At 47.2% G+C, this 17,268-nt stretch overlaps 1 protein-coding gene across 1 annotated transcript in view; it reads right to left on the reverse strand.

Moving 5' to 3' along the window:
* The window catches only part of IPO9 (importin 9), a 567,644-nt gene that overhangs the window by 378,640 nt on the left and 171,736 nt on the right, over nt 1-17,268 (reverse strand). Inside the window, exon 15 of the mRNA XM_069239031.1 lies at nt 642-868. Within this exon, the coding sequence (XP_069095132.1) occupies nt 642-868 (227 nt within the window). The remainder of the gene's footprint in view (nt 1-641; nt 869-17,268) is intronic.

Below are 17,268 nucleotides of genomic sequence, written 5' to 3' on the forward strand. Positions count from 1 at the left end.
TCCCAGGTTTACAGGTTTCACATTGTGCTATTAAGCCACTAGATGTATGTGCTTTGCTTCCCCGATACCCCAGCCCCCCTCCACCACAGGACCACCACCCTGCTGGCATCAATGCAGCCCTCGGTTACATCACAGACCAAATTTTTGGGCCCTTGGGAAAATGTTAGCCAGTACCCAGGTATTAGACAATCACTTTCATGCAGAATGCACACTAGCATATGAAAACGCTTTTGGGTGGTGATGAATTTAAACTCTTAAACAACACCATAACAGATCCTCAAGACCACCCACAAAGCGCAAGGCTGTCACATTGCAATCAAATGCACACTAATTGCGGAGTAGGGAGTTCAAACTCATTCAAGGATAATCTCTCTGCTGAAGTTCAACAGACTCGAACACAGACAGTGCATTAGCAGTTTAGTGGTGTTCTGCACAGTGCATAGCCATGAATTCAAACCAGGGATTAACTCATCTGTCTTTTCCCAAAGGGACTAAACAAACCAATATCTTCTGGGCCAATCAATCAATCCGCGATCTATAAGGATTAATTAACCCTCTGCAAAGTCACCATTCCACAATTTATTTGCACTGTGCAAAAACAGAACCTGTAAAACTTATAAAATAACTGTTCAACTCCATACCGTTACTGTACTTCAGAAAGATGGCAATTGTGAAAGGGCATATCTTGTTCTCCACATTGGTGGTAAAGACTGGGTCAACAGTTGTCACGATACAGAGTGTTTCCATGACGAGGTTGAGGACATCTGCACTAAACTGGGCGGCAAGATGGATAAGCCCATCCAGGACGCTGGGAAGGTAAGGCTGCAGTACATGAGTGCTCTCTGATGTCTTCAGCTGGTCACAGTATCTACAAGAAATAAGATCATTCATCACAGATATGGCCCTCACAATAAAGGTATTGATTAAATTGCAGTCACAGAAGACTATTCACTAGACTCCAATGAACAATAATTGAACTGCTACTATTAGGGTGATCTAAGAGATTTATTAAAGAAGACTCCAAGAACAACAATTTCCTAAATAATGCAGGCAATGTCAGACAAAACAGCAATGTATGCCTTTTAATTAAAATTCAATAGCATTTGTTATGCTTACTTTTAGTAGTACATATTTTCTTCCAAAAACGTATTCACTAAAGTGTAAAGGAAACACCTAGAATCTATTTAACAATAAAGCTGGCATAGTTTAGAACAATTAGGAAAGAAGAACATGTTACTTACCTTCGGTAATGAATTATCTGGTAGAGACTATCTAGCTGCAGATTCCTTACCTTAGAATTACCTCGCGTCAGCTTCAAATCCAGAATTTTTCTGCTCAGCAGTACCCTGTGCGCGCTGTCGGGTGGCGTCGCTCGGATCTGCCTGCGTCATATAGCTCTGTGTGGTGTTGTCAGCGTCGTTGGCGCTATCTGTGACATCACAGCCTTCTATATAGGCACCACCCAGGCGCGCGTATGTCAGTTCTTTTCCACAACTTCCCATGCCATAAGCGCAGTCATGGAAGAACCAACTTTTTTTCTGACTGTCTGACATGCCCTGGAGAAAGGGTAAAAATCTGAAAAAAAACATAGTATATATCCGCAGAGCGGGGAGGATTGGGTGGGTGTAAGGAGTCTGCAGCTGGAAAGAGTCTCTACCAGATAATCTGTTACCGAAGGGAAGTAACTTGTTCATCTGACAGAGATTTCTAGCTGCAGATTCCTTACTTTAGAATAGATACCTAAGCTATAACCTTCTGGCGGTGGGCTGCGAAGATATAATTTACACAAGGAAGTCCTGTAAGACCGAGCAAGAAAAACTCCCCTCTCTTTTCACCTGGCTATCCAGGCAGTAGTGTCTTGCAAAAGTGTGCAAGGAAGCCCATGTTGCCGCCTGGCAGATGTCTAGAACCAGCAAGCCTCTAGCTAATGTTGTGGTAGAAGCTCTCCCCCTTGGAGAGTGAGCTCTCAAGCACTCAGGAGGCTGCTTCTTAGCCAATGCTCAGCAGATTTTCATACAGAGAACAACTCAGCGTGAAATGGTTCGTTTCTGGACTGCCCGACCCTTCTTTGCTCCAACATACCCCACACAGAGTTGGTCGTCCACCTGGAACTTTGTGCAATCAAGGTAGAACGACAATGCACTTTTTGGGTCCAGACGGTGGAGACGCTCCTCTTCTTTAGAGGGATACGGTGGAGCAAAGAAGGTGGGCAGGGTGACGTTCTGACCCAGATGGAAAGGGGTCACCACCTTGGGGGAAGAAAGAGGCACGAGTTCTGAGGACTACCTTATCAGGATATATTGTGAGATACGGCTGTTTTGATGATAAAGCCTGCATCTCACTTACTCTCCTGGCAGATGTGATGGCCACTAAGAAGGCTGTTTTGATAGTGAGCAGTCAGAAAGGACAATTATGTAAAAGCTCAAAAGGAGCACACATAAGAAAAGTAAGCACTAGATTAAGGACCCACTGGGGCATAACAAAAGGTGTAAGTGGAAACATATGTAGAAGCCCTTTTAAGAATCGTTGTGCAATAGGAGACTTAAACAAATACTGTTGATCAGACAAGTGAAGAAAAGCTGATAAAGGCAGAAAGACAGCCCGTAAGAGTCCCTAAGGAGGAACCCTGTTGGGGGAGTGTCAGAATGAACTGGAGTATATTAGAAAGTGAAGAAGAAAGAGGATCAATAGACCTCTCTGTACAATATAATACAAAACATTTCAATGGCATGCGTAAATCGTCTTAGTAAAGGGACGCCTGGCTGCCAGAATGACATTGCAGACTTCAGACGGGATGTCATTAACCATCTACTGCCGCCCATTAATCTCCACGCAAGAATGCCGCAGAGTTGACAGGTTCGGGTGGAGAACCTTGCACTGCTGCGACAGAAGATCCTCCCAAAGAGGCAACCTGAGTGGAGGACTGATGCTCATTTTGAGAAGCTCTGGATACCAAACTCTTTGTGCCCAATACGGAGCCACTAGGATTACTCGTGCCCGGTCGTTCTTGATTTTCCTGAGAACTCTGGCCAGAAGTGGTATGGGCGGAAAGGCATACACAGGAGGCCTGAACTCCACTTGCGCCGAAAAGCATTGCCTAGCGATAGCTGCCTTGGAAACTCCAATGCGGAATACTGGTGACATTGCGCGTTCTCTTCAGAGGCGAATAGATCTAACCAAAGACTCCCCCCAACTGCTGAAAGAGTCTTTGCGCCGCCTCCAAATGGAGACACCATTCGTGAGCCGCTAAGCACCTCTGGCTGAGTTTGTCCACTCCGACGTTCAAAGAACCTGCCAGATGTTGAACCACCAGGGTTATGCCCTGGTGTTCCACCCACTTCCAGAAACAGAGCCTCTTGACAAAGGGTCCACGACCCTACAAAGCCCCGTTTGTTGCAGTACCACATCGCGGTAGTGTTATTCATGAACACCTGCACTATCTTCCTTTTCACAGTAGGAAGAAATGTCTTAATGCTAGCCGGATCGCCCGGAGCTCCAATAAGTTGATATGGAGCCCGGATTCCGCCAGAGACCAGAGGCCCCTGATCTCCACCTCTCCCAAATGACCGCCCCATCCCAGAAGTGACATGTGTCACTACCGTAAGATCTGGTTGGGGGAAGGGAGAGGAGTCTGCCTCTGACCCAATCGCAGTTCACTAACCACCACTGCAGATCCTTTGCAGGTCCCTCCAAGATCTGAACCATGTCAGTAAGATTTCCCTGATGTTGTGCCCATTGGAACATCAGGTCCCACTGCAGAGCCCTCATATGCCATCTGGCATGTGTAAGGAAATGCCTCCTTGGCATGGTTACCCCCTGACATTTTGCCTTTGCTGATGCCAAGTTATGATTTGAAAGTGTGCTGAGGCCTGCTAACCAGGACCCAGCACCAGTGTTCTTTCCCTAACCTGTACCTTTGTTTCCACAATTGGCACACCCTGGCATCCAGGTAAGTCCCTTGTAACTGGTACCCCTGGTACCAAGGGCCCTGATGCCAGGGAAGGTCTCTAAGGGTGGCAGCATGTCTTATGCCACCCTGGAGACCCTTCACTCAGCACAGACACACTGCTTGCCAGCTTGTGTGCGCTGGTGGGGAGAAAATGACTAAGTCGACATGGCACTCCCCTCAGGGTGCCATGCCAACCTCACACTGCCCATGGCATAGATAAGTCACCCCTCTAGCAGGCCTTTCAGCCCTAAAGCAGGGTGCATTATACCATAGGTGAGGGCATAAGTGCATGAGCACTATGCCCCTACAGTATCTAAGCAAAACCTTCGACATTGTAAGTGCAGGGTAGCCATAAGAGTATATGGTCTGGGAGTCTGTCATACACGAACTCCACAGCACCATAATGGCTACACTGAAAACTGGGAAGTTTGGTATCAAACTTCTCAGCACAAGAAATGCACACTAATGCCAGTGTACATTTTATTGTAAAATACACCCCAGAGGGCATCTTAGAGATGCCCCCTGAAACCATACCAGACTACCAGTGTGGGCTGACCAGTTTTAGCAGCCTGCCACACACCAGACATGTTGCTGGCCACATAGGGAGAGTGCCTTTGTCACTCTGTGGCTAGTAACAAAGCCTGTACTGGGTGGAGGTGCTTCTCACCTCCCCCTGCAGGAACTGTAACACCTGGCGGTGAGCCTCAAAGGGTCACCCCCTTTGTTACAGCGCCACAGGGCATTCCAGCTAGTGGAGATGCCCGCCCCCTCCGGCCATGGCCCCACTTTTGGCGGCAAGGCCGGAGGAGATAATGAGAAAAACAAGGAGGAGTCACTGGCCAGTCAGGACAGCCCATAAGGTGTCCTGAGCTGAGGCGACTCTGACTTTTAGAAATCCTCCATCTTGCAGATGGAGGATTCCCCCAATACGATTAGGGATGTGCCCCACTCCCCTCAGGGAGGAGGCACAAAGAGGGTGTAGCCACCCTCAGGGCTAGTAGCCATTGGCTACTAACCCCCCAGACCTAAACACACCCCTAATACGAGTATTTAGGGGCTCCAAGAACCTAGGTAACTAGATTCCTGCAACCTTAGACGAAGGACTGCTGAGCTGAAAAACCTGCAGAGAAGACGGAGACACCAACTGCTTTGGCCCCATATTTAACCGGCCTGTTTCCCCACTTCAAAAGAACTGCTACAGCGACGCGTTCCACAGGGTCCAGCGACCTCTGAAGCCTCAGAGGACTACCCTGCATCTAAAAGGACCAAGAACTCCAGAGGACAGCGGCTCTGCTCCAAGGAAGAAGCATCTTTGCAACAAAGAAGCAACTTTGAAAGAACACACGTTTCCCGCCGGAAGCGTGAGACTTTGCACTCTGCACCCGACGCCCCCGGCTCGATTTGTGGAGAACCAACACTACAGGGAGGACTCCCCGGCGACTGCGAGCCCGTGAGTAGCCAGAGTTGACCCTCCGAGCCCCCACAGCAACGCCTGCAGAGGGAATCCAGAGGCTCCCCCTGACCGCGACTTCCTGCTTCTAAGAACCCGACGCCTGGTAAGGACACTGCACCCGTAGCCCCCAGGACCTGACTGATCCGACGTCCAATGCAGGAGCGACCCCTAGGTGGCCCTCTCTCTTGCCCAGGTGGTGGCTACCCTGAGGAGCCCCCCCCCCCTTGCCTGCATCGCTGAAGAGACCCCTAGGTCTCCTATTGAACTACATTGCAAACCCGACGCATGTTTGCACACTCCACCCGGCCGCCCCTGTGCCGCTGAGGGTGTACTTTTTGTGCTGACTTGTGTCCCCCCCAGTGCCCTACAAACCCCCCCTGGTCTGCCCTCCGAAGACGCGGGTACTTACCTGCTGGCAGACTGGAACCGGGGCACCCCCTTCTCCATTGAAGCGTATGCGTTTTGGGCACCACTTTGAACTCTGCACCTGACTGGCCCTGAGCTGCTGGTGTGGTAACTTTGGGGTTGCCCTGAACCCCCAACGGTGGGCTACCTTGGATCCAACTTTGAACCCTGTAGGTGGTTTACTTACCGGCAAAACTAACAAACACTTACCTCCCCCAGGAACTGTTGAAAATTGCAGTGTCCAGTTTTAAAATAGCTTATTGCCATTTGTGTGAAAACTGTATATGCTATTTTGCTAATTCAAAGTTTCTAAAGTTCCTAAGTGAAATACCTTTCATTTAAAGTATTGTTTGTAAATCTTGAACCGTTGGTTCTTAAAATAAACTAAGAAAAGATATTTTTCTATATAAAAACCTATTGGCCTGGAATTGTCATTGAGTGTGTGTTCCTCATTTCTTGCCTGTGCGTGTACAACAAATGCTTAACACTACCCTCTGATAAGCCTACTGCTCGACCACACTACCACAAAATAGAGCATTAGAATTCTCTTTTTGCCACTATCTTACCTCCAAGGGGAACCCTTGGACTCTGTGCATGCTATTTCTTACTTTGAAATAGTACATACAGAGCCAACTTCCTACACATAGTAGGAGGGCTTGGGCACTGCGGAAGAGGGGGGCTGGGTGGTGTCTGTCCTCTGGCCAGACCCTGTGGGTCTGACAGTACCACAACCTTGTCCTCGCACGGGATGCTGTGAAGCCGGAGGACGGTGGCTATCCTGTGGCTGGCATGGTACCGTGCCCCTTTCGAAGCCTCGAAAGGGACGACTGTTGAAGAACCAGTGCTGAAAAGGCCCAAGGATCTGGCCGTAGTTCGAGAATCCTTTAACCTCAAGCACAGAGTCTGCCTTCTCACCAAAAAGGTGAGAGCCATCAAAGGGCATGTACATCAAACTTGACTGGACATCCCCCGAAAAGCCAGTAGAAAGTAGCCAGGGGTGGTGACGGAGGTGCCACTGTCGAAGAAATCTCCCTGCCCAGCGAGTCAGATGGTAAACTTGGCTGCATCTCTCCCATCCTTGACAGCCTGGGTGAGTGTGTCCCGTATGCCTTCCGGGACCTGGGGCAGCACTTGTGCCACTGTATCCCATAACGTATGGGAAAAACGGGCCAATAGGGAAGAGGTGTTTACAGACCTCAATGCCAGGCTGGAGGAACAAAACAACTTCTTTCTAAGTTGGTCCAGCCACTTGGATTCCCTATCCGGAGGGGCGGAAGGGAAGGCACCACAGGAAGTGGAGGCTTGGACCACCAAGCTCTCCGGGGTGGGGTGTTGGGTGAGGAAACTAGGGTCGTTTGGAGCTGGTCTATGGCGGTGGCAGATTGCCCTATTCACAGGAGCCCCTGTGCTGGGTTTGGACCATGTTCACAGAAGGACATCTGTGAGGGCTTCATTGAAGGGTAACATTGGCTCCGATGTAGCAACCCCCGGCTGAATCACCTCAGTCAGGAGATTAGTCCAGACTGGCACAGTAGGCAAGTCTAGGTCCAAGACCTCAGCTGCCCTACACACCACTATGGCATAAGATGCACCCTCCTCCGTTGGCCACAGCGGGAGGAGAGAGCATGCCAACATCTGGAGAAGTATCCAGTCCACTGGCTTCCCCTATATCCTCATACCAGTCCTCTTCATGCTCCAATACATATTCTAAAGGGTCTTAAGACCTCTCCCACTCCTCTCCTGTACCTGGCTGTTCTGAATGAGCCTCAGGCACTGATCTGTGCCTAATCGCCGCTGTCGGAATTGGCATCGTACGATGTTGTTCCTGCTCCGGATCATCTGGAATGAGGATGGGGCTACCACCTCCAGTGGGCACCTGTGGTGAAGGGAGTGTCAACGTCTGGCCTGGCACCGGAGATCGGCTGTGAGAAACCAGCGCCGGTCCGGATCAGCTACCGGATCCCGGGGGCCCCAATGGCACTGAGGCCAAAGCCGCCTAATCCGATGAGGCCCGAAGACCCACCCGAGGGTGCAGCCTGCTCAAAAACAAGGAGCATAGCCTCGTAAAATTCTTTAATTTGAGCGGGGGTCGCTCCAGCTCCCAGAAGGGGGCAAAGGTGCGGAGTCGGCCCTGGTGACGGCTCTGAGGAGCCGCGCTCAGAACGTCGACGTTCCCAAGACACCTCATCAGCCAACGGGCGTGGCGATGTTGAAGTCCGCTTGGAATTCTTCTTTTTGTGCCTCTTACCTGAATGCCCCGAAGACCTCAAATGTGAGGAAGATGACTTGCGGCTCCTGCAGCGGTGCTGCGACCTCCTCCTACAGCGGGGCCATGACCTCCTCGGAGTTGCGCTAACAGAAGACGGCTGCCGGGCCGCTAGAAGTTTGAGAGATCTCTCCCTAAAGGCCTTTGGAGCGATGGCCCAACAGTCGGAACACAACTTCGAATCGTGGTCCTTCTCAAGGCCCCAGAGACACACCTGGTGTGGATCCGTAACCGACATGGTGCGATAACATGCACCACACGGTTTAAATCCAGTCTTTCTCGAAGACATCGCTCAGACAATCGAAAAATCCTCAACAAAACCATCGAAAGAAGTTAGCTCTTTCCAGATCTGCGCTTAACGGGTGCAGAAGGAAAAGAACCGACTTACGCATGCTGGGGTGGTGCCTATATAGAAGGCTGTGACGTCACAGATGGCTCCAATGATGCCACACTGAGCCGGACAACGCACGTGGATCCTAACAACGCCATCCAACGGCGCGCGCAGGGTACTGCTCAGCAGAAAAATTCCATATTCGAAGCTGACGCAAGGGAATTCTAAGGTAAGGAATCTGCAGCTAGAAGTCTCTATCAGATGTAATCAGTTTGTCCTTTTAAAAGCACACACCAAGAATGGTAAGCAAGATGCATGCCTACACCTGCATCTGATCTCACTTTTCATCCTTTATTCCGCTGCGAAATACAGATATCTACTCTGTTCTCATTTAGCTATAAGATGAACCTTTGTCAGAAAAAAGTCTGGAAGTAATCCTCTGCCACTTACCATCCACAACACACAACATTAATGCTTTTTAAACTTCACCCACACAAAAAGCAGAAGAAAATGTGTAAATCACCTCCACTCTACTATGAGCGCCCACTGCAGAAACTGACAGCATATCCACTATTAACACAACCTAAAACACACGGCCCTTGATTTTAAATGATATTCCTAGAATAAAAAAAGCAAATTAAGTTTACCAATAATGTAGAGGCTTTGAGACAGAGTCTAATGGAATTCAGATCATTAAGACCTTTGCCTATAAAGAGTCCAACAAGAGCTCAAGCTAGCAGAAAGCATGTATAGTGAGATGCTCTAAAAGCCTTGAAAGGGGATGGGGGTCAGTATTACCAGGGAAGAGACTGTAGGCTCTGCTTTCTTCCAATGGAAATAATTTTGATTGTAGATAATACTTACATGGTGGATTCTTTCTTAATATAGAAGAACATACTTTAGTTGCCAGCCCCAAGCACAGCCAAGGATAAATACATGAATGCACTGAGAAGACGTCTTAGAAAGAGCCTACAGAGTTTACAAGTGGTGAGCAGTGACCACAGACCAAGAACAAGCAATTGTTTGTAGATATTTGGACTGGAATACCAGGTCTGATGCATGCAATGCAAATCCAGTGAACAGAAGATGAAAACAAGCATTGGCAACACCAATAAGCCAGGCTTTTAAAGTATGTTGATTGGTAATGTGAAGAAGTACAAGTAGCATGGTAACAGGTTTGTATTTGTGTAGAACCAAATAACTGTAGAATAATACTGATGTATATTAAAAGGTAACGTGACAAACCAGACCTAAAAATCCATGTAGGTTAAGGACTACCCTCCTCCCATCTGTGCTGGTGTCATAGAAAAACCGATAATTATCTAGTTATCTAACACATTTAAATAGCATTTGTGTGTCCCTGAAAGGTCAAGCTTAGGGAGCTGGATAAATAAAAATTATCACAGCAAAACAAAGTATAAACAGGGCTCTCGAGGGTCATTCCAATCTCAGGGACTTCCCCTAACAGCTTGTTCTCAGAGGACACAAGCACTCCACTTTTTTCAGATTTGATTCCTTCCATATGATGGGACCTTGCACTCAGAGGGTAAAAGAGCAGTTAGCTAAATATGGACTCACTCTTGTGCTGAATTACAGACTGATAATCACTCACGATGAAAGTTGTAATTTTCTTTTCCTGTCTACTTTTTCTTTTATACTACCATGCGTGTATAGTTCACTTGATTGCTGACATAGCTAGCGATCAAAACTGTGAGATCCATTAGCTATGAATTGTCTCTGCAGATGTCATGCATAGAGAGAAAATTAGTTACTTACCTATACATTTAGTTCTCCAGTATTGGAATCTTTCATAGATTCACATGCTTCAATCATTCCCTGTCTTCGAGATGGGAGCCCCCGATACTTTTAATTAAGTAGTATTAACATAGAGTGCTTGGCCTAAGGGCCTTTAGGATTAAACCTATCAGAGTCATTTTAAGAAAAAAGGACTAAAGTTCAGGGCCCACCAATCAGGTAACACCACCACTCTAGAACCTTCCTGAGATAAGCTCCAGTTCCTCAGATTTTCTAGGCACAAGGGCATATAGGGTATAAAAGAGCAAAGAGAAGTGAAGGTGAGCTTCTCTGGGTAGGCAGGCGGGTCACATGTGAATCTATGAAAGATTCCAATACTGGAGAAGGAAAATGTCACTTACCCAGTGTACATCTGTTCGTGGCATTAGTCGCTGCAGATTCACATGTTGTGCATAGTCCGCCGTCTGGTGTTGGGTCGGAGTGTTACAAGTTGTTTTTCTTTGAAGAAGTCTTTTCAAATCCCGAGACCGAGGGACTCCTCCTCCTTCGTTCCATTGCGCATGGGCGTCGACTCCATGTTAGATTGTTTTCCCCGCAGAGGGTGAGGTAGGAGTTGTGTATGTTAGTAATAGTGCCCATGCAATGGAATGAATACGTATGTACAAACTAAGGTTTAAGTAATATATTTACAAATGTACAAATGTTGAAGATAACTTCCAAATGGCTACAGGCTCCCGGGGAGGCGGGTGGGCACATGTGAATCTGCAGCGACTAATGCCACGAACAGATGTACACTGGGTAAGTGACATTTTCCGTTCGGTGGCATGTGTAGCTGCAGATACACATGTTGTGCATAGACTAATAAGCAGTTATCTCCCCAAAAGCGGTGGCTCAGCCTGTAGGAGTGGAAGTAGTCTGAAATAAAGTTCTTAGTACGGCTTGACCTACTGTGGCTTGTTGTGCGGATAGCACGTCTACACAGTAGTGCTTAGTAAATGTGTGAGGCGTAGACCATGTGGCTGCCTTACATATCTCGTTCATTGGAATGTTTCCTAGGAAGGCCATGGTAGCGCCTTTCTTTCTGGTTGAATGTGCCCTTGGTGTAATGGGCAGTTCCCTCTTTGCTTTAAGGTAGCAGGTTTGGATGCACTTAACTATCCATCTGGCTATACCCTGTTTTGATATTGGGTTTCCTGTATGAGGTTTTTGAAATGCAATAAACAGTTGTTTTGTTTTCCTAATTTCTTTTGTTCTGTCAATGTAGTACATTAGTGCTCTTCTGATGTCTAATGTATGTAGTGCCCATTCAGCTACTGAGTCTGGCTGTGGGAAGAACACTGGTAGTTCTACCATTTGATTTAAGTGGAACGGCGAAATAACTTTTGGTAAAAATTTTGGATTGGTTCTTAGGACTACTTTATTTTTGTGTATTTGAATAAAAGGTTCTTGTATAGTAAACGCCTGAATTTCACTTACTCTTCTTAGAGATGTGATGGCAATGAGAAATGCAACCTTCCACGTTAAGAATTGCATTTCGCATGAGTGCATGGGTTCAAAAGGTGGGCCCATGAGTCTTGTTAAGACCATGTTGAGGTTCCATGAAGGAACAGGTGGTGTTCTTGGTGGTATAATTCTTTTGAGGCCTTCCATAAACGCTTTAATGACAGGTATCCTAAATAGTGAAGTTGAATGGGTAATCTGCAGGTATGCAGATATTGCTGCGAGGTGTATCTTTATGGAAGAGAAGGCTAGATTTGATTTCTGTAAATGTAGTAAGTATCCCACTACATCCTTTGGAGATGCATGTAATGGTTGAACTTGATTATTATGGCAGTAGCAAACAAATCTTTTCCCTTTGCTTGCATAGCAGTGTCTAGTGGATGGTCTTCTAGCTTGTTTTATGACTTCCATACATTCTTGGGTGAGGTTTAAATGTCCGAATTCTAGGATCTCAGGAGCCAGATTGCTAGATTCAGCGATGCTGGGTTTGGATTCCTGATCTGTTGTTTGTGTTGTGTTATCAGATCTGGTCTGTTGGGCAACCTGACATGGGGTACTACTGACAGGTCTAGTAGTGTAGTGTACCAAGGTTGTCTTGCCCATGTTGGTGCTATTAGTATGAGTTTGAGTTTGTTTTGACTCAATTTGTTTACTAGATATGGAAGGAGAGGGAGAGGGGGGAAAAGCGTACGCAAATATCCCTGACCAGTTCATCCATAGTGCATTGCCTTGAGACTGCCTGTGTGGGTACCTGGATGCGAAGTTTTGGCATTTTGCGTTCTCCTTTGTTGCAAATAGGTCTATTTGAGGTGTCCCCCAAATTTTGAAGTAAGTGTTTAGAATTTGGGGGTGAATCTCCCATTCGTGGACCTGTTGGTGATCTCGAGAGAGATTGTCTGCTAGTTGATTTTGGATCCCTGGAATAAATTGTGCTATTAGGCGAATGTGGTTGTGAATTGCCCATTGCCATATCTTTTGTGCCAGGAGGCACAGCTGTGTCGAGTGTGTTCCCCCCTGTTTGTTTAGATAATACATTGTTGTCATGTTGTCTGTTTTGACAAGAATGTATTTGTGGGTTATGATGGGTTGAAATGCTTTCAACGCTAGGAATACTGCTAACAATTCGAGGTGATTTATATGCAGTTTTGTTTGATGTACGTCCCATTGTCCTTGGATGCTGTGTTGATTCAGGTGTGCTCCCCACCCTGTCATGGAAGCATCTGTTGTTATCACGTATTGTGGCACTGGGTCTTGGAAAGGCCGCCCTTTGTTTAAATTTATACTGTTCCACCATAGAAGCGAGATGTATGTTTGGCGGTCTATCAACACCATATCTAGAAGGTGACCCTGTGCATGTGACCACTGTGATGCTAGGCACTGTTGTAAGGGCCTCATGTGCAGTCTTGCGTTTGGGACAATGGCTATGCATGAGGACATCATGCCTAGGAGTTTTAATACAGTTTTTGCCTGTATCTTTTGTGTTGGATACATGGCTTGTATAACCTTGTGAAAATTTTGAACCCTTTGTGGACTTGGAGTGGCTATTCCCTTTGTTGTGTTGATTGTCGCTCCTAAGTATTGCTGTGTTTTGCACGGCAGAATGTGAGATTTTGTGTAGTTGATGGAGAAACCGAGTTTGTAGAGGGTTTGTATGACATAATCTGTGTGTTGTGAACACTTTGTTAGGCAGTTGGTCTTGATTAGCCAATCGTCTAGGTACGGGAATACGTGTATTTGCTGCCTTCTGATGTGTGCAGCTACTACTGCTAGGCATTTTGTGAATACTCTTGGTGCGGTTGTTATACCGAACGGCAACACTTTGAATTGGTAATGTATTCCCTTGAATACGAACCTTAGGTATTTCCTGTGCGAGGGATGTATCGGTATGTGGAAATACGCGTCCTTTAGATCCAAGGTTGTCATGTAGTCTTGTTGCTTTAGCAGTGGTAACCCGTCTTGTAGCGTGACCATGTGAAAGTGTTCTGATTTGATGTAGGTGTTTAGTGTTCTGAGATCTAGGATTGGTCTCAGTGTTTTGTCCTTTTTTGGTATTAGAAAGTACAGTGAGTAAACTCCTGTGTTTACTTGTGTACATGGTACCAATTCTATTGCATCCTTTTGTAGTAATGCTTGAACTTCTAGTTCTAGAAGGTCTAAATGTTGTTTTGACATATTCTGTGTTTTTGGTGGGACATTTGGAGGGAGTTGGAGAAATTCTATGCAATAACCATGTCGGATAATTGCTAAGACCCAAGTGTCTGTTGTTATCTCCTCCCAGGATTTGTAAAACTGACTTAGTCTTCCCCCCACTGGTGTTGTGTGAAGGGGTTGGGTGACTTGTGAGTCACTGTTTGGTTGTAGGGGTTTTTGGACTTTGAAATTTTCCCCGGTTTCTAGGGAATTGTCCTCCTCTGTACTGGCCCCGAAAGCCTCCCCTTTGGTACTGTCCCTGGTAGGTAGACGGTGTTGATTGTGAGGTGCTGGCTTGTGTGGCTTGACCCCGAAACCCCCCTCTGAAAGTTGTTTTGCAGAAGGTGCCGAAAGTGCCTCTGCCCTGCGGGGAATAGAGTGCGCCCATGGCCTTGGCTGTGTCAGTGTCCTTTTTCAATTTCTCAATTGCCGTGTCCACTTCGGGTCCAAACAATTGCTGTTCATTGAACGGCATATTGAGCACCGCTTGCTGTATTTCCGGTTTAAAGCCAGATGTGTGCAACCATGCGTGCCTTCTTATGGTTACTGCGGTATTTATTGTTCTTGCAGCTGTGTCCGCTGCGTCCATAGAGGAGCGTATTTGGTTATTGGAGATGTTTTGTCCCTCCTCAACCACTTGTTTTGCCCGTTTTTGAAATTCTTTGGGCAGATGCTCGATGAGATGCTGCATCTCGTCCCAATGGGCTCTATCATATCGCGCTAGGAGCGCCTGAGAGTTCGCGATGCGCCACTGGTTTGCAGCTTGTACTGCGACCCTTTTTCCAGCTGCGTCGAACTTGCGGCTCTCTTTATCCGGAGTTGGTGCCTTGCCTGATGTGTGCGAGTTGGCTCTCTTGCGAGCTGCCCCTACCACGACTGAATCTGGTGGCAGTTGTGAGGTGATAAAAGCAGGGTCTGTGGGCGGTGCTTTATATTTTTTCTCCACCCTTGGAGTTATCGCTCTACTCTTGACCGGTTCTTTGAAGATCTGCTTTGCGTGCCTTAGCATTCCTGGAAGCATAGGCAGGCTTTGGTAGGTGCTATGGGTGGAGGAGAGGGTGTTGAAAAGGAAGTCATCCTCGACAGGTTCTGCGTGTAACGACACGTTATGGAACTCTGCTGCCCTAGCTACCACCTGTGCATACGCTGTGCTGTCCTCAGGTGGCGAGGGCTTGGTAGGGTACGACTCAGGACTATTGTCTGATACTGGGGCGTCGTATAGGTCCCAAGCGTCTTGGTCATCTTGGCTCATGGTGGTATGAGCCGGTGAATGTGACGGAGTCTGTGCCGGTGATATGTGAGTTACAGGTGGAGGAGAGGGTGGCGGAGTTACCTTCTTCACCATTTTTTGTGGTGTTTGTTCTTGAGTTTGGAACTCGAGTCTCCTTTTTCTCCTGATTGGGGGAAGAGTGCTGATTTTCCCTGTCCCACTTTGTATGAAGATCCGCTTTTGTGTGTGGTCTACATCAGTGGTCTGTAACTCTTCTTCAAATCTGTGTTTGCGCATTTGAGAGGAAAGTGATTGTTCCTCTGTATATGAGCTGGCAGTTGGTTCGGTTGCTGGTCGTTTTGGCACCGAAACTGTGTCTCTGCTTGTTTTCGGCTCCGAGGCGAATTTTTTCTTTTTCAGCGTCGAGCTTTCTCGGCGTCGATCTTCCTCAGTGCTGCTGTCTCTGCGCCGAGCAGCTTCGGTTCCGCTGTCTCGGCGTCGATCTTTTTCAGCAGCACTTTCTCGGTCCCGAGATTGCTGCATGCCTGTGTCTCGACCCGAGTCGGACGATCTCGGCACCAGTTCGGCCTTTTTCGGTGCCGATGGACGGTCACCTGCTTTATGGGTTGAGCCATGGCCTGTTGGCAGTGGCGTCCCCTGGGCCTTGTCTGTTTTCTTGTGTGGTGCTTGCTTCGACGTCTTACTCACGGTTTCTTCTACGTCGAATTCCTCAGAGTCCGATTCATGGATGGAGAAGGCTTCCTCTTCTTCTCCTTGTCCCTCGAACTCTCGGTGTCCTGTCGGCGTGGACGCCATCTGCAATCTTCTGGCTCGCCGGTCACGGAGCGTTTTTCGGGACCGAAACGCACGACAGGCCTCACACGTTTCTTCCTTGTGCTCGGGCGACAGGCACAAGTTACAGACCAAATGTTGGTCTGTATATGGGTATTTATTGTGGCATTTAGGACAGAATCGGAACGGGGTCCGTTCCATCAGTGTCGATGTTACACGCGGTCGGGCCGACCAGGCCCCGACGGGGGATCGAAATTACCCCAAAGGGCTACCGGAGCTCTTCACGATTCAGTGTTGATTCTATTCTTACCCGATCCCGAGCGAAACAATACCGACGTAGTTTTCCGAAGTTAAGACTATCTTTCCGTCCCGAAACCCGGAGCGAAAAGGAACACGTCCGAACCCGATGGCGGAAAAAAAACAATCTAACATGGAGTCGACGCCCATGCGCAATGGAACGAAGGAGGAGTCCCTCGGTCTCGGGACTCGAAAAGACTTCTTTGAAGAAAAACAACTTGTAACACTCCGACCCAACACCAGACGGCGGACTATGCACAACATGTGTATCTGCAGCTACACATGCCACCGAACTTAAAGTTACAGGTAAGTAAGTAATTTTCTTACACCAGTATTGGAACTTCCATAGATTCACATGCTTGAATCTGAGTAGTAAGCAGTATTGATGCACATTGTAAAACACATCTGTCTGTTCAATTCAAGTATTAATCACATTTAAATAAGCATATACATAATTTAAAGTTCTGAACATTAGAGGCTAGACTTTTATGAGAATTGACCATGTATTTCAAACCTCCCTTTTTTATATGTATATAATGTGCATACCTGAAATTTAGGATGGTTGGATGAAAGATATTGCTCTCCTTTACTGGAAAAGATTTCTGAGGACTGCCTGGCCCACCGCTACTTCTCCCTGAGATAATGCATTTGAGCAGTAATGTCTGGTAAAAGTATGGCAGCTTTTCCAAGTTGCTGCCCTACAAATGTCTTGGAGAGGAACACCTGCAAACAGTGCTGCTGATGAGGAAACTGCCCGCATTGAATGTGCACTAACAGAGGTTTGCAGTGGCTTGCCTGATGGCAAAACCTGATTGCTGAACAAATCAATCTAGCGATGCTCTGTTTAGAGAGCGGATGACCCCGTCTGGGTGTGCTGAAAGCCACATTTGTGTGAATGCTTTGGTCCTGTCCAGACAGAATTTAATACATCTTTTAATGTCTAACAAGTGTAACGTCTTCTCCGCTGGAGATGCAGGATTTAGAAATAATGTAATGAAAACTTAGGGCTCATTTAAATGAAAGTCCAAGGGGACTTTTGGAATGAAACAGGGTTCATGTGCAAGATTATTCTATCTTGTTTAATCTATAAAAACGGATCGTGTATAGCTAGGGCTTGTAT

Source organism: Pleurodeles waltl, chromosome 6, assembly GCF_031143425.1.
Source record: "Pleurodeles waltl isolate 20211129_DDA chromosome 6, aPleWal1.hap1.20221129, whole genome shotgun sequence".
Lineage (NCBI taxonomy): Eukaryota > Metazoa > Chordata > Amphibia > Caudata > Salamandridae > Pleurodeles > Pleurodeles waltl.